Source organism: Podarcis bocagei, assembly GCF_964188305.1.
Source record: "Podarcis bocagei genome assembly, chromosome: 4".
Classification (NCBI taxonomy): Eukaryota; Metazoa; Chordata; class Lepidosauria; order Squamata; family Lacertidae; genus Podarcis; species Podarcis bocagei.
In genome coordinates this window covers 42,073,752-42,099,519 of record NC_138128.1, presented here as the reverse complement: position 1 = coordinate 42,099,519, position 25,768 = coordinate 42,073,752, and the positions used below count along the sequence as shown (strand labels likewise).

At 41.2% G+C, this 25,768-nt stretch overlaps 1 protein-coding gene across 8 annotated transcripts in view; it reads right to left on the bottom strand.

Moving 5' to 3' along the window:
* DGKD (diacylglycerol kinase delta) overlaps nucleotides 1-25,768 on the bottom strand; it is a 79,757-nt gene that overhangs the window by 34,409 nt on the left and 19,580 nt on the right. For 5 of the 8 annotated variants that reach the window (XM_081192078.1, XM_081192074.1, XM_081192072.1 and 2 more), the window contains exons 4-7: nucleotides 3,822-3,926; nucleotides 2,286-2,418; nucleotides 1,170-1,276; nucleotides 669-794 (exon numbers count right to left, since the gene is read on the bottom strand). In XM_081192078.1, coding sequence (XP_081048204.1) covers nucleotides 669-794; nucleotides 1,170-1,276; nucleotides 2,286-2,418; nucleotides 3,822-3,926 — 471 coding nt within the window. Of the gene's footprint in view, nucleotides 1-668; nucleotides 795-1,169; nucleotides 1,277-2,285; nucleotides 2,419-3,821; nucleotides 3,927-9,477; nucleotides 9,616-16,972; nucleotides 17,067-22,341; nucleotides 22,654-25,768 lie in introns of those variants that run through there. The other 3 variants (XM_081192077.1, XM_081192079.1, XM_081192076.1) reach the window with 3 other exon arrangements.

Below are 25,768 nucleotides of genomic sequence, written 5' to 3'. Positions count from 1 at the left end.
CATTTTCCACACACACTCATGTGCATGCAGAATGCCAAGAAATTCATTATCCTTAGGATTTACACTTAAGAATCAGTTAAGTATCCAAAATAATTCAGTGCTATTCTGCTTGACTGTCAAGGAAAGGCAGGCCTTGCCAAAATAATATACGGCTTGTTAATAAGCGATTCCCAGGATACAAGAAGAGCATATATTTAGGACTCTACATTCTGCATCAGAAAGATCTGTAATACATTTATTATTGCTTTCAGATGTGACCTTTATTTTCTGGCAAAGGACCAGTAAGCAAGCAATCTCTATTAATCTAATTCTGTTTATTCAACATAGTGAAATTTCCTTAGGCTGCTGTGGTAACATCATGAGAGATCACTGACATTTCTACCCATCTTAGAATCAGTGGATAAAGAGCCTATAGATGGCTACACATTTTGCTATGCTTATCCACGACTATGTAAAAGACTGGAAATTGGCAAAAGCAGCATAAAATCTTTTAAAAATATCTAACAGCTGGCTTATTTTAGTTGAAATCTACCGTAATTAGCAAATAAATAAATAAATTCAGTGGGATGCCGCTAAAACTTTCTCCTTACATAGTAGCATTATCAGAATACACAGGCACAGTGCAGAAAAGGGGAGTAAAATTGAACAGCGTTGCAACATTAACTGACCATTGCTTTGCACCAGAGACAGCGCCAGTCTTGCAAGCGCAGTACACTGCCACATGTTTTATCACACACTGTGCATTTGGCACTCACAGGCAGGTTTCCTTCAAGCCACTGGTGTGGCATTGAAATCTGCAAACAAGCAGAAAATAAATCACTTTCGTTATAGGGCCGTTACTAGACTCTATGCCGTCTTTGAAATACCGAGCAACACTCACCCTTCCCATTGCTTTATTATTATTAATATTTATTGAATTTGTATACCGCCCTATACCTGGAGGTCTCAGGGCAGCTCACAGAACAAAATCAAAATATAAAACCACAAAATATATAATCAAAATAAAAACAACAACCCAATAACACCCCCATACTTTAAAAGTAAGTATACATGCTCCTCTCTGAAGTCTCTAGAGAATCTAGAAAATCTTAGCAGAAGCAGAGGTTTAAGTGAAATGCCTTCTATATGCCTGTTAACCTTCCCCACATGAGAAATGGGCTCATACATACCCCGTCTTCATCCTCAATGATATCCTTCCCAATAGATGCTAGTGTTGTCCATTTGCAGTTATTAGTTGCCCGGACAGCACACCTCTTGTGGGCTTTAAATTTGCAGACTAGAAAAGCCAGGAGGAGAGGGAAAGGAAGAAAGAAAGAGAAGAGTAGATATGAAGTGAGCTGAGCGAACACTCCATTTAAATCTACACGAAACCCAGTGTTACAAAACCCATTTCTTTTCTTCTGCTTTTAGCATCACTAACCAGTCTAATCTAAACAAGGCATGTACAGGAAATCTTAAACCTGTTCTAATTAGGAATTAATTATCCTTAGGAAACATCACATACACATTATCAAACTACAGATAATTTTATTTGAATCAGACGTATTTTCTGAAAAATATTCTAAAACAATCCAGTAGGGAATAGTTATGTTGATGAATTACCTGCAGAGAAAAAATAATTAATGTCATATTTCTAAACAATTCTTGAATTTAATTGTGGCCCTTAGATGTATTTCTCTCCCCTTATATCATGTAACACCCTCTAAGGATCTACGTTTATTTAAAAACAGATTACAACACCCAACCTGAGAGAGGTCGCTGACCACAAAGCCCAACCACAGATATCTTTAGTAGCCAGGTTTCTGCAACACGGAATGAAGATTTGTGAATGTTATATAACATTAACTTAAATGTTAGATGCAGGGTTTTTTATTACTGATTTTATTGTACTGAACCCTCCTGGAATCTTTTATATATGCCAACAAAGTTCAGATAATTTAAAAAAAAAAGAAGTTATCTTTCTCATTCATAAGATTCTTGGCTCCTATAATTTAACAAAAGTTATGAAGCACAATAAATGTAGAATCAAACTTAACCAGTTTTATTTTGTACTGTAGCTAATCCTGTTTTGATATAATTTTTCTCAGTCATTGCATAAGCAGGATTTTTAGATCAAGGCCTATTTCATTTGCAAGATGTCAAAGTCTGGCACGGAACATTTCAGGATCATACGGTTATTCCCGTCTTGGAATGGTGACCAACCAATGGGGTGTGAGTCTGACCAATGCCTTCTTGGAAGCCTAACAGCTTTATGTTCCAAGCACAAAATAATGAAAGGATTTTACCTTCGCAGGAGAGTCCGTGGGACGTGACTCCAGATAGTGCCTCCCGACACACATTGCAGTATGTTGGCCGAGCATGCGAACAGGCGTACCAGTTATGCATCCCTGAGAAATGGTCCATACTGTACTGTGTAGACTGAAAATGAATTTATGGTAAACAAATGAAGATGACATCCCAATGGGACATTGATAGAGATATTAAATTGTGCAAACTATATATTTCTGAGGCAGAATCTACACCTGTATAATCTGTGGAACATTGTAACCACGGAAGAACAGAGGAACAAGAATGCCCTGCTGTATGTGGGGGTGGGGAAATAAGCAACAATCTGAAAAGTACATCAAGGGGTGAAATGGTAAACTTCATCCCACATGGTACAAGCACAATGAGAGGAATGTAGTCTGGAGGCTGTAAGAAATGTAAATGAAATTCCCACCAAGCATTTTTGCATAGAACTATGGAGTAAAATCGGCTTGAAATGGTCTGGATTGGTAATTCAAAATTTTGCCAGCTGCAAGCAAGAAAGAAAGATAATAGAATCATAGAAATGTAGCGCTGGAAGGGACCCAAAAGCTAATCTAGTCCAACCCACTGCGATGTAGGAATCGCAGCTGACAGCTAAGTCCACCACCTTCCAAAGCAGTCCAGTCCACTGTAGAACAGCTCTTATCATTAGAAAGTTCTTCCTAATCTTTAGTCGGAATCTCCTTTCTTGCAAATGGCAGGCATTAGGGCACCAGTACTGACATGTACTGCAGAGTGGCGCAAAGGCACCTAACCCCCATATCAAGGTTCTGAAATGGATCAGGTACTCTGCACCTGCAATTTGCTAACTGCATGCATGGAGTCTTGCCTAGTTTTGCCCATATTAATAGTGAGAAATGGTGTCAATACACAATATTCAAATATTGTATTCTTTCTCATACACGTTAAACATTTTTACTATCTTAAGTATTTTAAGACCTGAATTCTCATGGCATTTATCTGCTTGGAGTTTTGTGTGTGTGTTTACTGTTTTTTTTAATTTATGTAAATTTAATTTTTTATGAATGTTTTTGATTTTTATTTATCAATCTATAATTTTTTCCACCGAGGACACTCCAAAAAAACAGCAGCCATTACAAAATCACATCTGTACCTTAGAAGTGGTGGTTTCCAAAATAAAAATAGTACTTTTGAAGTTCCAACTCTTTATCATAACTGTACTAATCACAGTCCAGCTACTTTACTGTTTGTACTCTTGCAAAATTGAAGACATCACTCCACGTAGTACTCACTTATGGGAAAGTGCAACTTTCTTTCCTGATCTTGGATTACTCATGATGACAAGGTCTGAATGCCTAAAGTGAGCAATCACTTTAAATTCAGACAGTTTATATACATGTTCTGATGACCACTGACTTCAGAGAATATTTAATTATAACTGCTGAAACAAGCAGCACATATGAACAGTAAACAGTGTATGCGTTGGGGGTGAGGCTGTCACTGCATTTAAAAATAAAGGGCAGATACAATCTATACCTAACCTATTTCATTACCTCAAAATGTTCACGATTCTGTACAGTCTTCAGTGCTGCAATCCAGTCCTCCATTTCTTTTCTATTATCTGCACACAAGATGAGTTTCCGACATGGAGTAATGACCTGTAAGGTAAGAGAATAGTCTGGTACTCTTAACTCCCTGAGATACTAACAGAAGAGGAGGATAGCAAATAATGACTGTTTCATTCTGACTTAAAGGTTTCTGGAGACAGGAGACTATTTCAACAGATGCAGGAGAAGGTAGAGAACCAAGCTTTGCAATTGAGCAACAAAAGGGAAATAAAACCTAGGGCCTTTCCAGGTGACCAAAATAAAAAATCCTGTGCCAGAGACCACATATTCCAAAACACTTTAAAAATGGTTCTCTGTGCTTTGATGCTATGTGGTTTATGGAAATTATGAGCACTGAAGGAGTCTATTCAAGTCTTCTAGATGTCCTAACTTTGAAACATTATTAAAGTTCTTAACTCTAGCACAGATTTCCCCAACCTTGGTTCCCCAGATGTTGTTGGATTACAACTACTATAAACCCTGACTACCAACTCTGCAGGCTAAGGATGGTGGGAGTTGTAGTCCAGAAACACCTGGGGAATCAAGGTTGGGAAAAGCTACTCTGGGGTAGTTGAGCGACTGAAGAACTTGCCATAGGCACATTATTCTCCTGATGTTTCTTAATCTAAGACAATGCAAGTTGGACATCTTTATTTCATAGTTAAGCTGCATACACACAGTCAACCTAGGATATTGAGCCAAGTGATATTAAGAGCTCTAACAACAGATTTATTTTGATTTGTTCTAAAATCTACCCATCAGTAATGCCATTATGGGTTTTTTGTTCTCATATAATTAATGGGAAAGCATTAAAAGAAGGCTCTGGTTAGATTAGAGATTGTGTAAAATGTCCAGACTCCTAACTGCAAACAAATCCTTCAAAAAGCCAATGAGAGAGTTCTTGTGAACTTTCTCTACACACTTTATTGTTGGTAGCATTCATACCCTGCTCAGAAGTTTATTTCAATATTTTACAAAATTAAATGTCTTTTCTACCCAATATGAAAATGACAAGTTCTAAACGGCAGTTTTATATACACTGAAAGCTGAAGCTTTCTAGCTCTTGGGTATGACTGCTGCTGTACCAAATGCCTAAATTTATAGGTCTGAGATGCTATGCAATTAAAAGTCCCTGCTGTTATGTGGGACAAATTGTCCAGTGTGGCCTAAGGAAGCATGGCTAGTTGGAGAATTAGTTGGAGAGGATGCCTTTTGTCTAATATGCATAGGCGCCGACTCCATGGGGCTTGAGGGGGCCCGAGCCCCCTCAAAAATTCGTTTGGGGGGGCTCCGCCCCCCCAATAATCTCCGGCGCCCTTCCAGCAGAGTGCCATCACCGCCCCTCTCCCAGCCCAAAATGCACAGGGTCGGGCTGCATGCCTCCTGCCCTCCCTCCCGAGCAAAAGCTCCACCCAATTTCCTTCGGAGCTGATTAATAGGCGCAGCACGCTCTCCCCTATTCGCTCACGAGGAGGCGGCGCCACTTTATTTGCATATTCATGAGCTTATTTATTATTCATGAGCTTTCCCGGGCCCCCCCAATATTTTTTATAAGTCCGCGTCCCTGCTAATATGTACTCACAACATTCCCAGCTGTCCTGTGTCTTTTGTCCCATTCCTCCCCCAAGTGCCCAAAGCTTTCCCAGCCATTCCGAAGACAATTGGAGGCTTGTAATTAGCTGAAGCAGAGGTGCCTATTACGCTTTCAGCTAAAACAGATTTAAACTAACAAACAATCAAAGAGGGGAAACTGTAATTGTGTAGACCTAACTAAAAACAGCAAAATTAACAGAGTAACTGAATTATCAGGAACACTAAAACAATACAATTAATTAACACCAACTATTATTGATACTACAGGAGGCTTCATATCGCAGGGAAACCATATACAAAAATACATTTTAAAAAAGAAAAAAAATGTATTGAGGATATGGTATTAAGTCTGCAGGCAAAGTAAGTGATCTACTACTAGCCTATTCTTCCTCCAGTGAGATATACTGGTCCTTTATAGGGTAGGGAAACACAAAAACTGTAACAGTCCCCATATTAGCTGACTTGAGTTTAGTTTTATAAAGCACATGAGGTACAAAACCCAAAAGAACCTAAACAGAATCGTGTGACCTAGTGGCTGGAGGAGTATGCACTGTACCCCTCAAACCAGAAGTGAGCAGACTTCCGGTTTGTGGACTTTTTCCTTTATTTTTGCCACATGAACCAGGATCCACAAAATGCCAATCAAAGTTACCTGATCACAATGCAGCAAACCAAATCCACATCTCTGTTAATACAGATTAGGAAAGCCACACAAAACTTGGTCATAGGCAAACAAGTAAGACTATCATTTCATAGGTGCAGATCACCAACACTGAGAGATAAATGTTAAATCAAATCCAAGAGCTTAATCCATGGCAGCAGCCACCCCTCTCGCCATTTATTTTCCCCCCAGCAGCATTTTAAGTCAGCACTCTTATTTATAACTTAACAAAATAAAAACTGTTTATAATATCATGCAAAAAATATTTAGTATTATGGACATGTTTCTTATTTAAAATGTGTTGGGTTTGCATGGAATTCTCAGCATCTATGATAGGGCATTATGGGTTTAGCAACATCATTTTAGCCAAGTATGTTGAATGAAACCATGGCTATGAAAGGCAGACTAACACTTTTCACAAACTGAATAAAAGCAGCTACTGTTTCTTTTAGAGCTGTTAATGGGGTAAAGATAAGATAAATCATTTGAAGGAGTAGGGTAATAAATGCAAGGAAAGGAGAATACCTCTACGAACATAAGCAAACAACTCCCATACAAAGGGTTACTAGTGCATATTGTGTGCCTGCTGCAGTAACATTACATTGAAAACTGAATAGAATGAAGACAAGGGGAAATGGAAATATGCTAAACCACAGCCTGGAGAAGAGTAACTCTGGCCACAAAATGCCATCCACATAAGAACATCAGACCTGCACAATCAGAAAGCAGGATAATGCATACAGAACATATAGAAATACAGAATCATAGAATTGTAGGATTTGAAGGGGCCACAGGGATTATCTAGTCCAGGGGTCCTCAAACTTTTTAAACAGGGGGCCAGTTCACTGTCCCTCAGACACTGCTGGGGGCCAGACTATAGTTTGAAAAAAATATGAACAAAATACAGAGCTACAAAAACAATTTAACAGCAATAATGACTAATAGTGATGATGCACATTAAACACGGGGAAGCCCATTTTAAAACCTGGTCATGGCTTCTAAGAGTATGTGCTTCAAATGTGTGGTACTTTAAAGGCATTGCACATGGAGCTGAGAGACATTTAAAGATGAACAACATGCATAGGTGGCCCAGACCAAAGCCCTTTAAAGTCTCACGTGACCAAAAGTCCTTAAAGAGAATTTACATCCTCAGTTTGAGGGTCCAGGGACCCAGCGCTTGCAAGCGGAACAAACAAAAGGGGGAAAACCCCCACTGAGTTTGGACATTGTGTGAAAAACAGCTTTAAAAAAAATAGTCATTCTGGGAAGCAAGGGAAGCGGGCTTGGTGGGTAGAAGCGTATACTGATGACGGGAAATGGGAGAATGAAAAGCAAAATGTGGCGCTCAAAACCAAATGACTGTTGAGGGAATAGTTGAGTAAGAAAGTGCCTTTGCACAAGAAAGACGAAGAAAAGGAAACCGGGGAAAGAAAGGGAAGCAAGAGGAGAGGCTTTTCGGTTGAAACTGCCAGGAAGCAAAGCGGGGAGGGCGGGAAGTGCCAAGTGGAGAAAGGAGCGTGGAGTGAGAGAAAACTTCGGGGCTCAGTCCACAACAGCCTCGCCGCTCCTGGGGCTCCTCCATACCTCGTCAAGCTAGAGCAGCCTCTCTCCCGGCCGATGGGTCCTCGCCTTCCCCAGCCCTCTGGACCCGCGTGTTCCCTGGCGCCGCACACCATGTTCCTGTGCCACTAAAGTTTTGGGCCAAGACCCATTAGACAGTGGCAGGTTCTGCACTTGCCAGGCGGGCTGGGTTCAGGACCCTGGTGGGCCGCATCTGGCCAACGGACCGTAGTTTGAGGACCCCTGATCTAGTCCAACCCCCTGCAATGCAGGAATCTTTGCCCAATGTGGGGCTCAAACCCACAACCCTGAAATTAAGAGTCTCATGTTGTACTGACTGATCTATATGATGGCTATATGCATATAGCCAATGCATATCATCACAGAATTCAGGACAAAAAACAAATTTTAGGAAATATTTTCCTGCTTTACAGATATGGAACTCTATGGCTGAGATTACTCTCAACCTCAAAATGTGAATCTATGATAGAAAACTAAAACATAAACATAAGTGCCCTTTATCACTATTCCCACTCCTATTTTCAGCAGACATCACAGACACAGGAAACATAGAGACACAAACATTCTGCAGAATAAACACAATCCAAAACTAGCTGAAACTATCAAAAAAAGCATCAAAATAATCAAGCCTATTATAATATAAATTATCAAAATTTCCAAGTACAATTAAAATTCCAATCCTGTCCTGGTGAGTGCAGTAAAATTGGTGGGATGACACACTGTCACCTCTCCCACTCACGAGCCACTGCTGCAGCAGTGCGTGAGCAACAAACATGCATACACAACACACTGATGAAGAGAGCTTACTCACTGTTTTCTTTGCCACTGTCTAGTTGCCAAGCTGCCGCAGTTCTCTTCATTACTAAAATGTCCAGAAATAGCTCACTCTCCACTCACCGCTCACCCTGGCATCACCAATCACAGATAAGGAAGACAAGCCCACAACTCCAATCACAGACAAGGCAGCTTGCATAAAACTACTACTGACCTGCCCAGCTATTGCTACCACCACTGCCACTAAGCTCAACATGATATGTATGTAAGCTCTTCATGCTCCCATATCTGAATTAAATAATAATAATAATAATAATAATAATAATAATAATAATAATAATAATTGTATCTCACTTTCCCAACCACAATATTGATCTCAAAGTGGCTCACAACAATGCCAATAGCATTTGTTGCAATTATCTGACCCTTTCTGTGCCTTTGCAAGGGTCAGAACTCACATGAGATCAGGTTTAGGATACATCACTAAGCATGATATGAAAGCTGCATTTAAGGAAGGGTCAGAAGTCTACCACAATCCATCCTGCAGTAAACCAGTGGACTGCCTTGCCCCTGCCTTAGGCAAAGTCCTGTCTCTCTAGATGGTGCCCACAATGAACTAATCTTCATATATGTATGCACTAACAATTTGATTTTCTCACTTCTCCTGGCTAGTTGTTATCTCTCGGTATTAAGACACAGCATCCTGCTCTTGGCAAAAGTATTCTCATGTTAAAATAAATAGGTTAAATAAGCTGGATAACAACTTGCAAAAATAAGGAATAACTAATTTTACTTAAGAGCAGAATAGGTCTTCTTCACCAATGAGCAACTGCAAGCATGAAAATTCATGAAAGCAGCTGTTTTTATTCCAAAACATTACGTAAATCCCCATGCTTCAATCTCTCTGGTATTTGCTACCTTTTCCTTCACTCATTTTCGCTATGCTGTTTATATTAATTTCCTCACTTGATTTATATCAAAAGGAATCCTTACCCATTGTTGTCTCCAGGTCTTTCCCAACATTTTTCAGCTGCCCTGAAAACTCTCAAAATGAAGCAGTGACTTTGGCCAAGCGTGTAGTGAAATGTCCGTTTATCAGAATAGATGTCACATTGACCACAACAGACAGAAAAATAACTTAATGATATACTGGCTGGGTTTTAGATTAGCTTGAAATACACAGACACATACCAAGAGATAGAGGTGGTCTCAGTGCATCTGCTAAATATAGCTATCCTGATGCAGCATTCTTTTGCAAGCAGCCAACACTGGAGTGTGATAGGGACTGATAACTATAGCTGTTTCCTCTTTACTCACATCCTGCTTGAAAACAGCCCTATGAACAATTTGTCAACCTTGAGCTCCCCAAGAGACTGTCAAGTATTTATAAACAGCAAGAAGCATAACGGAAGCTGCTTATTTTTGTAAAAATAAAAAAATTTAAAAATCAGTTCACAGATCTCATTAATACTAACAGGGCTCAGGAGCTTGTTACTACAAGGTGAAAAACATATATATATGACAAAGCACTTTAATATCACTTGGGAAAATTTGCAGCTTCGCTTACCATCGTGCAAAAGTTATGCTTTCAATCTGAATGCACCCCACTAAATTTAACCTTGATGTTTGTTCACAGCTGGTCTGGGCTCTGACAGAATCCTATAAATGTGTAATATTGTCTTTCCATATTAACTACTGTTCCTAGCAATGCAAAGCAATTGCAAGCACTGTTGTCACAGGTAGAACTTTTATTCACAGGTGACATACAAATCACATAGCTACTGGCGGATTTAAAAAGATGATACAAATACAATTAAATTGAATTTCTGTTTTCACAAGGCATGCTAACAGTGGATGAGACATGCAAGAGTTCTTTAAATAGCATGTATGAAATCAGTATTCAGTTCAAAATTTCACTCATTTGGGGCTTTATGTTCCAAGAAATATCAATCAGTTGTAGCGCTTGGATTCTTTCCCCCACTCCTGTTCACTTTATAGGCCACCCCTCTGTGCTATCATGGCACAAACCCTGATCCAGTACCTGTAGCTTGAGAACTGTACAAACATAATGGGGAAGAAAAAAGGGGAGCCTGGCTGTGTCTGTGGAAAAGCCAGATACGTCTGTTTTCCTGTTTTCTAAATACAGCTGCTTCCCTGGTTATACACAAGTAAAACAACTGACCATACCAATTCACAAGCAGATTCTGGGTTAGTAGTGTGCTTTACTAGAAAAGATGAAATAAAAACAAAATTTAAAATATAGGAGAATGGAAATGGCAGAGCATTTCTCAGTGGAACTGGATAGCCTGGACTGCCTCATTCAGGTTCAGTGATAGACACATGCCCTTCTTCGTCTCCCACCTAAGGTGGAGGCACTGCTGGTGTCAAGGGTCTTTTCAGTACCTGTCCCATATTGTGGGACACTTTGCTCCATGAAGCATGGATGCCCCCCACCCCCACTCTGCCTGACCTCCTCTGGCTAAGATTTTTATTCTGGCAAGCTAGCTTGCTAAGGTCATTTGCAATCTCTGCTGTTGTCACTTTCAAATTTTGTGTGCTTTATTGTTGCATTTAAATATTTTTATTGCATTGTGATTTTAAATTGTTGTAAGCTGCTATGAGTGCTGCATAGGTACTAGAACAATGGAACAGATGCATGCAATATATAGTAAGCCCACAGCGCGTGTACATTTAAATTGTGGGCATTCAGCTTTATGCACGTGGGGGAAAAATAAAAATAAAAAGGGGGGAGAGGTTCTGGGGAAAAATGACTTGGGCAATCCCACCTGCCATTTAACCCAATGTGTTTTGACTATCCGTGATTTTGGCTTTAGGCGCAATCCCCAGACTGTAACGCCCACGCAAGATGTTAGCTTACTGTAAAAATAAAATAAAAGTAGAGGAAAGGTAATATTGGGAAGGATCCAGACCAGGGCATGTGGTCATTCTACTTGTGGGCAAGAGGTTCCAAGCTGCCTCCTCTAAGAAGCAGCACCCCACACCTCCTAAAAAGCCTTCACAAAATTTGGGAGGCCCTCCAGGGTGGCATCTCATAAAGGATGCTATTGGTAGGCATCTGGGCCTGCACTGAGAGAAGAAGTGATTCTGCTTGTAATGAGATCTCTCCTTATGTTACTCATCATTATTTATGTGGTAAGTGCTAGCTAACAGGTGCCCACAACAGCTTTTACACACATCTATTTCAGCACTGCTGACCACACACTGCTGCGAAGTAGTTTCATTTTTTCTTCAAGGCACTGCTTGAAATGCTGCATAAACTTGCAAAACTGGTTTGACTGAAAATATGGCGGGACAAAGGGGAAATGAATGTTTGAACAGTAAGTAATGAGGGCTGCACAATGCTACCTTCAGGTCTCTAAAAAGTTATCATCTGCACACTGGCAGAAAAACAAAGGCAGTTTTCTTAAGACATTCTAGGAACAAGTGAAGTAACTTTATGGTTGTTTCCCTTGCTAATATTTATATGTCAGTCATGTCCACAGATAAAGTTTATATTCCATCTTGCTGTCTCTGTCTCTTTATCTTTTCTGAGGTTACCGTGGAACAGCTGACATGAGACTGCTTTCTCTGGGAAAAAAGTAATCTCCCAACCCAGGGTCAAATTCCTTTCTCCATCTGGAAGTTTATTCTGAACAAGTCAGAATTTTAACAAATCCAACAACAGATTTGTATTTGCAAAAGTGCAAGGAAAAGTGAGAAGTTAGCAAAGCAAAAAAAGAAAAGATAAAAGCAACTGCACTGTTCCCTATCCATGGAAACTAAAATTTCATTTTCAAGTCCCCAAACTGTATTTTGCAACTCAGTCTGAGTAACACAGGCCAACCAGGGTTTTTTTTTAATGGACTTAGATGTGACATATTCATCATCACACTTCATAAGCATCCCTCCTGCATTCTCCTTTTAATCTCAGCCCTTGACCATGAGGTGGCCACCCAGACCTGTGATCATAATCTGAGGTCCTTCTTCATGTGCAACACAAGAATGGGCCTTTTCTGCAGTGGCTCCCTGCTTGTGGAATGCTCTCCCCAAAGAGGCTCACCTGGGGCCTTTGTTACATATCTTTAGGTGCTAGGTGAAAACATTCCTTTTCTCCCAAGCGCTTGGCTAATTAAACAATCAATGGCCTTTTAAACTGTGGTGGGTATTGTTTTTGTTTGTTACTATGGTGTGTGTGTGTGTGTGTGTGTGTGTGTGTGTGTGTAGTAAGCTGCCCTGTGATATTTTGGTGAAGGGCGGTATAGAAATTTAATAAATAATAACAACCTATTGCTTCCAGCATTCATGGCCAGCATTACAGATCACTGACATTTGTTTTGTACTTCCTAGGACAATGATTCCAAACCACCAGGCCACAGGATCTTAACAGATGAAGTCCTCTGGTACTGGTTATAGAAGATTGCCTGCTGTGTAAATCAGGCATAATCAAGTGCTAGTAAGTGTTGTTGAGCTGTTGAAAACACTTTCACTGTCAGCTCAGAGAAGCCGAAGCTCAAACATCATTACGGTTCAGAACAAGAGGTGTTATGGTATCTTACATGTATCTTTAATTGATTTACTGGGCATCCTTCTTATGGGTAGTAGGTTTATTTGAACAGAAAATGTGGCAGACATGGATAACTCCTAAAATAACAACTCAGGACTTCATATTTGGGTTCGTGGTCCAATGGAGTATAAATGAATAGGCGAGAATGCAAAACAGACAATAGATAGCTGAAATGTGGAACATGAATATGGTTTGTAACTTCAACCAAACTTTTGTAACAAAAACCACTGGGGCACAGCATTTACCTCATTTGGACATAACTGTAAATAATTGTTTAGAGTGGTGATCTCTCTTCATTTACTCCATCCTGCATGGCCACAAGATGATCAATAAGCATTTGCTTCCATTTTCAACGGCTCAATTTTATGTCCAAACTGGGAACTGCAGGTAGTACTTACTACTGTTTATCTGAACAAGCCAGGATTGTAAACCAGTTTGAAGCTGGTTTGTTCAGACAAACCTTAATTAAACTAATAAAAATATGTTCCCGTTTGGAAATATTAATAAAATGGGGTTAGTTGAAACCAGGAAGCAGAAACCAAAAGCAAAATCTCCTTTTCCTGCTTTGCTCAATCTTGTAAAATACAAAAAGTTTTACATAAAATATGTAAAACATTTTGGAAAAAAGAGAAATCTATTGCCATCATTGTAGCATTTCTGTCTCAAAATTCTAGTTGTTGCCTGATGAAAGAACTCCAAATTTTCATTACATTCACCTGTTCATATAAGCAAACAATTGGGACCAAATGTTTTGAAAAACTGAAGTACATTAAAGCAGATTATGCTGAACATAGGTTACCAACCAACCAGCCATGAACAAAGGCAAAGATTGGGTGTTAAATTCTCTACCAGTAAAACAACTTTCCTTTCCAAGAGAACAAAATCTTTTTACAAACAATCTCAATCTCCTTTTCCTTCCCATTTCTTTACTCAGTGATGAATAACCATGATCCATCTCTTCTTCAGTTTGACTGTTCCTGAAATGTGTCAGAATGGATGATTCTGAGTTGCAAGTTGGATATGCATTCATAGTAAACTGTACAGAAACACCCTTTCAACAGTAAATAATTCCATAAAGTACTATTGTTGGAGATCTAAAATAATCCGCAGAGCAATTCTTTGGTAAATACTGATTAAATATTTCAACCTTAACTCATGAAACTAGAATATGTTTACCAAAGGTCTGCCTCTTAAGTTACACCTTCAACAGAAACACTGAGCTATTGAGACTATGCAAATGATAAAACAATATCTAGAAATACTCAGATTTACCAGAATCTAAGCCACCTGCACTGACTGTGTAAGATGAAGTCATCTATTTCTAGCCCTATTATTTATAGACGACAAAAATCTTGTGCATATCTTACTACTGAAGTTGTTAATGCTAACATAAAGGATTACCTACTTGGAAATCAAGTCCACACTCAAAGGCAATTTTCTGTGGTTCCCAGTGGCTCTACTCTTTTTGAATTAAAGCCATTTTTCAGGTAGTAAGCAACTTTGCTGTTACATCCATCTTTCAAATTTGAATGCAGCAAGTTTGTAATATGTAAATATTTTTATTTTTAGGGGACGTGGATGGCGCTGTAGTCTAAACCACAGAGCCTCTTGGGCTTTCTGATCAGAAGGTCGGCGGTTCAAAGCCCCACGACGGGGTGAGCTTCCATTGCTCGGTCCCAGCTCCTGCCAACCTAGCAGTTCAAAAGCATGCCAAAAAGTGCAAGTAGATAAATAGGTACTGCTCCGGCCGGAAGGTAAATGGTGTTTCTGTGCGCTGCTCTGGTTTCGGTGTTCTGTTGCCCCAGAAGCAGCTTAGTCATGCTGGCCACATGACCCAGAAAAACTGTCTGCGGACGAACGCCAGCTCCCTCGGCCTGTAAACCGAGATGAGTGCCGCAACTCCAGAGTTGTTCACGATTGAACTTAACTGTCAGGGGTCCTTTACCCTTTTATGTGTACACAATGCTATGCCTGACCACAGAGGCTCCAATGGCATCAAATTTATTATGAAACTTGGTCATTTTTGATGACCCCTCCCCACACTAGAGAGGGCAGAATGTGCTCCCATCCAAGAATCGATAACCTGTCCAGTACTGTTCTATATAACATTACCATATTGTCAAAACTACCTTACATCTTCTCTCTTTCTCCAGGAGAGACTATAATACATATTTTCTTGGGATAAAACACTTGGATGTTATTTTCACAGGAGTTTTATTTTTAAATGGAGAACTAGTTTATGGACTTAAAAAGGAACAGGAAAATGTAAAAATGCCTCTGGCTTCTGAGCAGCAAGGGACCACTTACTATCTCTACACTCCCAGAATTAGGTCGATTCACTGGCCAGCTCCACCCCTTCCTTGTCCCCCTTCCCCAGCTCCCCAATAATATTTCTGGAGTAGTAAATCAGAACTGCTTCTGATTTTTCTAACTGTAAAAGATTTTTGCTTGTTTAACTAATTTAAGGTATGCAATGTCCATTTAAGATTCTATAGAAGTATAAATGTTTCATGGTGGCAGAGCCGATACTTGAGTCACAACAGCCAAGGTAGTGTAGCGGTTAAAATTCACTGGGTGGCCTCGCGTAAGCTACTAACCTACCTCACATGGTAACCCATAAAGTACCCTAAGCTACATTATAAGGGAGACTAGAATGTTACTATGAGTTCCTTGGAAGAATGAGATACAATTGTAACAACAAAATAAAAGAAAAAATGTAATATGTATAACCAAGCATAAACAACGAGTGTACTAATTCGTACAGAAATGTGCTGTTTGCAAGCCTGAAAACAAATTATCCAGATTTGCCAGAAACAATGGAAGAAATCAGAACTTAATGCTCGGTGCTGCTATTTAACATAAAGAAAGAAACCTTCAGTATTTGATTTCTCTTCAAACAAAGCAGAACATATCCATTTCATCAGAGAAGTACTAGAGACCAAGGTCTAATTCAAATGTCAATATACTATACAGTATTGCCTACCTCATCCTTACCTAGTTAAATTACATTCAAGATAAGATAAACAGTGAAAACAAAAATGCCTAAGTCCAAGAATAAAGCAATATATAACTTATTCAAGATAGGGAGAAAGTAACAAATTTGATTGCTACAGCTCCTTACGCAGAACTAAAACTATGGCTACTTAACAACAAATGTGCAAAACAAAAGTAGACCCTCACCAAATAAGTGTTTGAACATAGTCAAGATTCTGAAATTGACAGACGCAATGCCTAACCCAATGTAGGAATAAATTAACACAAAAGTAGTCAAACAGTCAGACACCAAGGAAATAGCCTAAGTGTCACCTCATTGCTTATTTTTAGCATTTGTGAGTCATTTTGAAAAATATTTTAAAAGTGACATGCAAAAAGATAAACCAGTAACATTATATGATTAAAATACTAAAAATCAAGCATTAGGAAGGAAGGAAGGAAGGAAGGACCAATTTAAATAGCAAACAGCAATCCAATCAAGAGTTGATATTAAAATGCACTAAAACCTAGATCATTAGGGGCCAGTTAAAAGCCACATTGAACAGAAAATCTAGTGTCTAAATTAAAAGAAAAGAAGGTACCTCACAGATCTGTTCAGGAAAGGGTAGGGCAGTTCAGGATATCGTGTGTGTGTGTGTGTGTGTGTGTGTGTGTGTGTGTGTGTAAGCCTACCCCACTCTGATTTATAAGGTGTCATCACTAAAAACAACCTCTCCATAGTAGCCACCAGATCAAGTGATATATACCACTGATCCCTACTTCTTAGCAGGTATATTTTAAGAATGTATTTTCTCCATATATTACAACAAGTGGTTATAGGTACCAGTATAGCTTTGGGCTCAGCCTGTTTCCAAAATTTGTTTCTCTCAGATTTCTCCCTATACTGCCCAGGGACTGTACATTTTCAAGATTATCAAGTGGGTAACTTACCAAGTCAAGGACTACTGATTGGCCTCTTAGCAGATTTTGCAGAGGATGAGGTAGGAAACTCAAGCTCAGGGGGTAGTGCTTCAATGGTGTGGGTGTGTTTCCTTCTTTTCCTACAGAATATGGAAGTCAGCTAAATGCTGTTGAGATTGACTGGCTCTGTAGGCCGGAGTGGTAATTCTGCAGGAAGTAAAAATGCACGCCCCTCCCTGTTGGCAAACATACAGGTATTGGAATGTGCATTAGTCTTTGGTGGTGTACAGGATGTGGGCAGACTGAAGGATTTCAGTTGAATAGCAACAGCTAGAATAAAGAATTTAGTATTCTGGCAGGCATGCCACTTACCGTATTTTTTGCACCATAACACTCACTTTTTTCCTCCTAGAAAGTAAGGGGAAATGTCTGTGCGTGTTATGGAGGGAATGCCTACGGGTGGCATGCCTACGGATTTTCCTCCTCTAAAAACTACGTGCGTGTTATGGTCGGGTGCGTGTTATAGAGCGAAAAATACGGGTATATTAAAATAGGGCAAACTGCATACTATGGAAGTGGCTGGGTTCCCAAGTGTTTGGTAATAATGGAGGACTATTATTCTATCACATGTTACAACTCTTATAATCTCCCCCACTTGATGAATGTTGGGATTGCTTTCATTGCTGCAGTGAGATTTGGGCATACTGAGGCAAGCAAATTCTGGTCCAGATTTATACTTGAGTGCCATTGGTGACAGGTAAGGGGGTGAAGCACCTTATAGAGAGTGAATGGCTAAGCAAGACCATTCTTCCTCCATGTATCTTTTGAGGGCTAGATGTGTTCTCATATATCTTGCTACAGCACTTTACAGCTGGAGTCACAAACTGGTAGACCTGCTCCTGTCTGACAACACAATGGTCTACCCTATTCACAGCCTGTTTCACACCATCCCATTCCCTATTCCCATGCATACCTCAGTGCCTGGCTCTGTCTTAAAGGGTCCAGCTCCACCCACATTCAGTTGGCATTTATGCTTAGAAGTTGTGGGCTAGGATATCAGTGGTATTCTAAGATGCCCTGGGCCCACTTTGATCTCCAGGATAACCAAGCCCCCCAAAATGCAATTTCATTGCCTTTCTGCAAATATACAAATATTTTCCTACAGCAAATTGTTAAAAGCCCAGAGTATACTCTCATACGGTAAGAGGTAAATGACCCCTGGACAGTTAAGTCCAGTCAAAGGCAACTATGGGGTGAGGTGCTCATCTCGCTTTCAGGCTGAGGGAGCCGGTGTTTGTCCACAGACAGCTTTCCAGGTCCTGTGGCCAGCATGACTAAACCACCTCTGGTATGACAGAACACCATAATGGAAGCCAGAGAGCACAGAAACAGTGTTTACCTTCCTGCCGCAGCAGTACCTATTTATCTACTTGCATTGGTGTACTTTCGAACTGCTAGGTTGGCAGAAGTTGGGACAGAGCAACAGGAGCTCACCCCATTGCGCGGATTCGAATAGTTGACCTTCCAATCCGCAAACCTAAGAGGCTCAGTAGTTTAGACCACAGTGCCACCCGCAAGTAGATAAATAGGGCGGGAAGGTAAACGGCATTTGACACTGTGTTGCGTCGCACCAGAAGCGGTTTAGTCATGCTGGCCACATGACCTGGAAAGTTGTCTGTGGACAAATGCTGGCTCCCTCAGCCTGAAGATGAGTTGAGCACCGCACCCCATAGCTGCCTTTCACTGGACTTGCGCATCCAGGGGTCGTTTACCTTTTTTACCTTACTCTCACAGGGAGAGACTGAGGTGAGACATGACAGTTCTTTAAGTCCCAGTGAGTGTAGCAAGGCACATACCACACCCTATATTTAAAGCAGAAATTTTTTTAAAACTAAGTCAGACTTATAGCAAACAAACAGTAACAAAGATATCTGTATGCCTTCAGGTTTATTTTTAAAAAGGTAACGTACTTAACATTTTTGAACAAATAAGCAACCACTGATCTTGACTTCTTGACTTCTCTGCAGGGAGGTGGGACCAATTCGGATGGTCCGCCCCCGCCACTTAATGGATCCAAATGGTTTCCAGAGAGTGGTAGGGGATGCTTTATCCCATGTTGATGGCCTTTCAGCCGATTCCCTGGTGGCCCGCTGGAATGTGGAGTTAACCAGGGCTATTGACTGTTTGGCTCCGAAGCGCCGTCTCCGATTGCATGGAGCCCGGACAGCCCCGTGGTTTTCCACGGATCTGAGGGCAATGAAACAATCGTTGAGACGGCTAGAGCGCCGGTGGCGGATAACTCATTCCGAATCTGACCGGACACAGGTTAGAGCTCAACGTCGAGCCTACCAAGTGGCGATAGCGACGGCGAAGAAGAATTTCTTCGCCGCCTCTATTGCATCTGCAGAAAACAGCAGCAGGAGACTTTTTCAGGTGGTTCACAATTTAGCGGAACCACCTGCAACATCGGGGCCCAGTACGGGCCACATGTTCTCCTGCAATGATTTTGCAAAGTTTTTTGCAGATAAAATCGCCCAGATTCGGGAAGAAGTAGACTCCACCGTGGGAGCAGGGCCGGGGCGGGAGAGTGCTAGAGTTCTGTCTAGTCAAGTTGAGTGGGATCAATTTCAATCTGTTACCTCCGAGGATGTGGACAGGCTGCTTGGACGAGTGAAACCAACCACCTGTCTCCTGGATCCTTGCCCATCCTGGCTTATAAAAGCTAGCTGGGAAGGACTGGGCGATGGGCTTCGTGGGGTGGTGAATGCTTCCCTCCGTGAGGGAGCCTTCCCAGACCCGCTGAAAGAGGCGGTTATTAAACCGCTTCTTAAAAAACCATCTTTAGATGCGGCCACGATGGCCAACTATCGCCCAGTCTCAAATCTTCCATTCCTGGGCAAGGTGATTGAGCGAGTGGTTGCTGAACAACTCCAGGCACGCCTGGAAGAAGCGGACCATTTGGATCCCTTCCAGTCGGGATTCAGGCCTCATCATGGGACTGAAACTGCCTTGGTCGCACTGGTTGATGATCTCCGGCGGGCTAGGGACAAAGGTGAGAGCTGTTTCCTAGTTCTGCTGGATCTCTCAGCGGCGTTTGATACCATCGACCATAGCATCCTTCTGGACCGTCTTGAGGGGCTGGGAGCTGGGGGCACTGTTATACAGTGGTTCCGCTCCTTCCTCCTGGGCCGTGTTCAGAAAGTGGTGGTGGGGGATGAGTGTTCAGACCCTTGGGCCCTCACTTGTGGGGTGCCTCAGGGTTCTGTCCTCTCCCCCATGCTTTTTAACATCTATATGAAGCCGCTGGGAGAGATCATCAGGAGGTTTGGGCTGGGTGTTCATCAGTATGCGGATGACACCCAGCTCTACCTCTCTTTTAAATCAGAACCAGTGAAGGCGGTGAAGGTCCTGTGTGAGTGTCTGGAGGCGGTTGGAGGATGGATGGCGGCTAACAGATTGAGGTTGAATCCTGACAAGACAGAGGTACTGTTTTTGGGGGACAGGAGGCGGGCAGGTGTGGAGGATTCCCTGGTCCTGAATGGGGTAACTGTGCCCCTGAAGGACCAGGTGCGCAGCCTGGGAGTCATTTTGGACTCACAGCTGTCCATGGAGGCACAGGTCAAATCTGTGTCCAGGGCAGCTGTTTACCAGCTCCATCTGGTACGTAGGCTGAGACCCTATCTGCCTGCGGACTGTCTCGCCAGAGTGGTGCATGCTCTGGTTATCTCCCGCTTGGACTACTGCAATGCACTCTACGTGGGGCTACCTTTGAAGGTGACGCGGAAACTACAACTAATCCAGAATGCGGCAGCTAGACTGGTGACTGGGAGCGGCCGCCGAGACCATATAACACCGGTCTTGAAAGACCTGCATTGGCTCCCAGTACGTTTCCGAGCACAATTCAAAGTGTTGGTGCTGACCTTTAAAGCCCTAAACGGCCTCGGTCCAGTATACCTGAAGGAGCGTCTCCACCCCCATCAGTCTGCCCGGACACTGAGGTCCAGCGCCGAGGGCCTTCTGGCGGTTCCCTCATTGCGAGAAGCAAAGCTACAGGGAACCAGGCAGAAGGCCTTCTCGGTAGTGGCGCCCGCCCTGTGGAACGCCCTTCCAGCAGATGTCAAAGCGATAAACAACTACCTGACATTCAGGAGACATCTTAAGGCAGCCCTGTTCAGGGAAGTTTTTAACGTGTGATATTTTACTGTATTTTTGGTTTTTATGGAAGCCGCCCAGAGTGGCTGGGGAGGCCCAGCCAGATGGGCGGGGTATAAATAATAAATTATTATTATATTATTATTATTATTATTATTATTATTATTATTATTATTATTATTATTATTTTCTGCCACTAATGCATTATTAACACAATGCTACAGGATCAGGTACTTCCAGAAAACTCAGGCTGCAGACCTATACAGTGGTACTTCGGGTTACATACGCTTCAGGTTACATACGCTTCAGGTTACACACTCCGCTAACCCAGAAATAGTACCTCCGGTTAAGAACTTTGCTTCAGGATGAGAACAGACATCGTGCTCTGGCGGTGCGGCAGCAGCAGGAGGCCCCATTAGCTAAAGTGGTGTTTCAGGTTAAGAACAGTTTCAGGTTAAGAACAGACCTCCAGAACAAATTAAGTACTTAACCCAAGGTACCACTGTACATACTTACCAGGGAGTAAGGCCCATTGTTTACTTGGGAATACGGTCAAGTAAACATGCATAGGATTGCACTCTCAGAGAGTGAAGTACAGTGTACTCACCCACTAGCCTCATGGGGGAGGGAAACAAGGGACGGGACACAGCATGTCAAAGTACAGCTTCAGTTTCAAGTAAGGAAGCAGATATTTACTTGCAAGGCAGATATACCCACTTCTAGCACCACTAAGACTGTGGCAGACATTTTGTTTACTAGATTGAAGATAATGGGAAGCCTGCAAAAAGAAAGCAAGGGAGAGCAATTCCAGAGCAGGACCAACTCTAATGAGAAAATTCTAATGAGAGAAAACAACAGCCACATGTTTTTACTTACACTTCTTTCCACAAATGAGGAAGCTCTCTCATCCCCAAGACTCTGCTATTTTATAGATACTTTCATACACCTCTAAATCTATAAAAACAACTCTTCAACTTTATCTCATCTGTATGAGAGAAGAAACAAATAACACTGCATAACCAGTGTTACATTATGAGAGACCACCAAACCCCAAATCTACAACCTTCCTGTGCTGGAAAATATGACAACATTTCTAATTTTACCTCGGGCAGCAAGGTCTGTTCCTGTGTACTTTCAGCCCATAAAAACATTTACTTATGCAACTGTACAGAAGAGTGAAATGTGTCTCTATTATTAACCAACTACAAATAAACAGAAAAGAGTCAGAAAGAGCCTGATCAACTTACTCTAAAGTATCTGAATTTCTGATGGTTTCTAATAATAAAGAGCAGATGCAGTCTTCAGCAGCGTCTGGTACAGTACTTTCAGTCCACTTCTCTCGACTTGTTTGTTACCATCTCACACACAGTATTTTTCTAATCCACATGTCTGTCCTCATCTATATCTCTTCTTCACAATGAGCAAGTTCCTCAGAATTTGATGGAGGTATTAATAGGATTATTCCTGCATTCAGCCAATTTTGAGGAATTCTGTGCAACTCCCCAGAAGCTGATTAGCTGTCTGCTTAAGGAGGAGCAGGGACAGATTTGCTCCTACTGGCAGCAAACTCAGGAGACAGGCACTGACTGTGAAAACATGCTGTTTCCGGTCTGCGGTAGAGCTAAGAGGCACTTCCTAACTCAAGAGGGTGTATGGAAGTCTCCAGGAGTCTGAACTCCACCTCTTCACCAACTCAGTATTTAGAGAATAGGTCTAAGGTAAGAATTATGATTATTGACAGATCTGCTGCATGCCATGCATATGCAAACTCCAAATAGCACAGGAGTACCAAGCAAACTATCCTGCCCACTCACTCACTACATGTCTCAGTTTTTATCTGGGAGCTTTCTCCTACATAATCTCCAACATCAGAGAATGTCAATGTGAAATTGATGTTGTTTTAAAATAGTTTATAATGGAGAGTAAACTGCATTCCAGACAGTATGTTTTGCTGAATTATTTTGAAGGAATCATATTTTAGAGTGATCGCCAAAAATGATTATTTCAGATGAGGATCTGATGCTGGATTAAATGATCATCTGGTTCACCCACTATTTGTAGCAGGTGCTTAAAAATATCTTATAGCTGGAAATATATTTAGCTGCACAAAGGTCTCCTGTTCTCTTAAACAAACTCTGCCCATTCCTCCATGCGGCCTCTTTTAACTAGAACTCCTTACCCAGAACACTTATGTGGTGCTACTTCTCACTTTAAATCCCAGTTCAAGAGTCACAACTTCTGTGAAGCCTTTAACTTACATCAGTGCCAAATGAAATGGGTGCCATCTAGGCTATAGTACAACCCCACCTGAGAATTCAATCTCTGAGCCCAAGGGACAATATCTGTTTAGCATGCCCTATGAAGCTGAAATCCAGTGTTCTAATTTATTTTGATAAGCTCACCAGTCAAGAAAAAAAGTAAACTTGGTTTACTTTCCCCTTTCTCTCCACAAACAATTACTTCTAAGAGAGTCCCATGAACAGCAATGCAGAAGTAGCTCAATAAGAATATTCTACCAATTCCAAAATTAACACTAGAAATTACTTTTAATATCGATGTAGAGTTCTGGAGAACCCAACATGGTGCCAATCAGTGCTCTTTTGTTGTTGTTTAGTCGTTTAGTCGTGTCCGACTCTTTGTGACCCCATGGGTCTGGATGAATAAATATGTTTTAACATGATGTGTAACAATGGCCCAAATTGAGAGCTGTTTAATTTCACTTGTGAATTCCATGAACTTCAGTGTATTGGCCTTCACCCAGCCCATCACTACCTGCAGACATGATCCAGCACCTACACAACCTCTTCTGAATGGCATATAAAAGAGTGATAGAGGTGAGTATCATCCCCATATTGGCAACACAGCAGTCTAAATATTTTTATAAACAAATAATAAATAAATCTGAAATGGTAGAAGCTTTTTACAACATGGGTGAACAATATGATGAGAAATATGAAGAAGCAGGAAGTGATAGTGATAACTTAGAAAAAGAATTTGTAAATATTGTCTGAATAAAATGAACATTTAATATACGAGAGATAATTCCGTGCTAAACTAATGCATTTTATGTTCCTAAAGTAACAAAGTGACTTTCCGTATGTAAAGAGTACAGTATTGCATTTTTTTATTCTCTCCCCCCCCCCCATAAAAGCTCCATTTTGGGGGGAAATTTTATATTGCTAAGCTGGCCCTAAAAGGAATGTTATCAACTAGCAGTAGTTATCCAACTAGTCTTGCATGCTTCCCTCAAATAGGAAAGAAGAAGAGGAAGAGGAAGAAGAGGAGGAGGAGTTTGGACTTGATATCCCACCTTTCACTCCCCTTAAGGAATCTCAAAGCGGCTAACAATCTCCTTTCCCTTCCTCCCCCACAACAAACACTCTGTGAGGTGAGTGAGACTGAGAGACTTCAAAGAAGTGTGACTAGCCCAAGGTCACCCAGCAGCTGCATGTGGAGGAGCGGAGATGCAAACCAGGTTCACCAGATTACGAGTCCACCGCTCTTAACCACTACACCATGCTGGCTCATGCTCTCCCTCCATGAGGTTATTCCCCATCCCCTGGAGCCACCCTGTAATCAACTGCTCTATGCTAGATTTCAAAACCCAAAATGGCCACCCTATCCATATAATCAGGCTACAGCAACTGCAATTGGTTCTATAGACTTGAACCAGATGTGCTCTGGACATGTCTTCCAGGTGTGCATCAGCTTTGGTGTCACAGTTAACCAACAAAATATACTAACAATACAAATGCACAATGCCATGGTCTACCACAGGATTATAGAAAAATAGGCCTTTAACTTGAATAAACTATCCCTTAAGTATTCTTACAATATACTTTGGTCTGTGAACCTCCAAAATTCTACATACTATAAAAATAGTTCCATCCATCATCCTTTAAAATACATATATACTGCACAGATCCCAAAGGCATGCAGAACATTCAAATGCGGCAGAGATAAAAGCAGAATAAACTAAACCAATTTCCTGCCAGCATAAATGGAAACTAACAATATGACTATATTGAACTGGCTGGGAAAATTCAAGTACCTTCTCTTTTTCTAGCTTTTGCTGCTTACATTTGTCTATCTGTGGACACCAAGAAACTCCCAGAGGTTATGGCCAAATGGGCTTGCTATGTCAATTTATTTCTGTCTCTTGCACAACCCAAGAAGATCCATCCAATATTTGCTGCAACAGGAAATGATGCTGTCCTCTTACAGAAGTGAATATCGGTACATTTTGGCCAAGCTTTTAACTCTTTTCATCTCACATAAAATCATCTGATATGTCACAATCAACATGCAAAAAGTATTATGTAAAATTCTTTGGAATTCATGTCTGTCTATATGGAATTCATGACTAGCACTAAAGCATGGTTTATTATCGTGAAAATGAGCTTAGCCCTCCTCACTCCTCTGACATGGCCACAAGGCGGTTGAAAGCTTTCACTTTTGACTTTCCAGTTATAGTGTGTCCAAATCCTAAACGATAGTAATTTTTACTAGTTAGGTAAAATAAGCCATTTTCATAAATGATGGTTTGAGGTTAAGCTTGCTTTCACTAGCCATTGACCTGAACTCATTTTTGCAATGCTAAAATGTGGTTTAGCGTTGCACCTGAACCAGAACATTCAGTGGCACACACAGAATTCCAGCTCCCATGTACAAAGT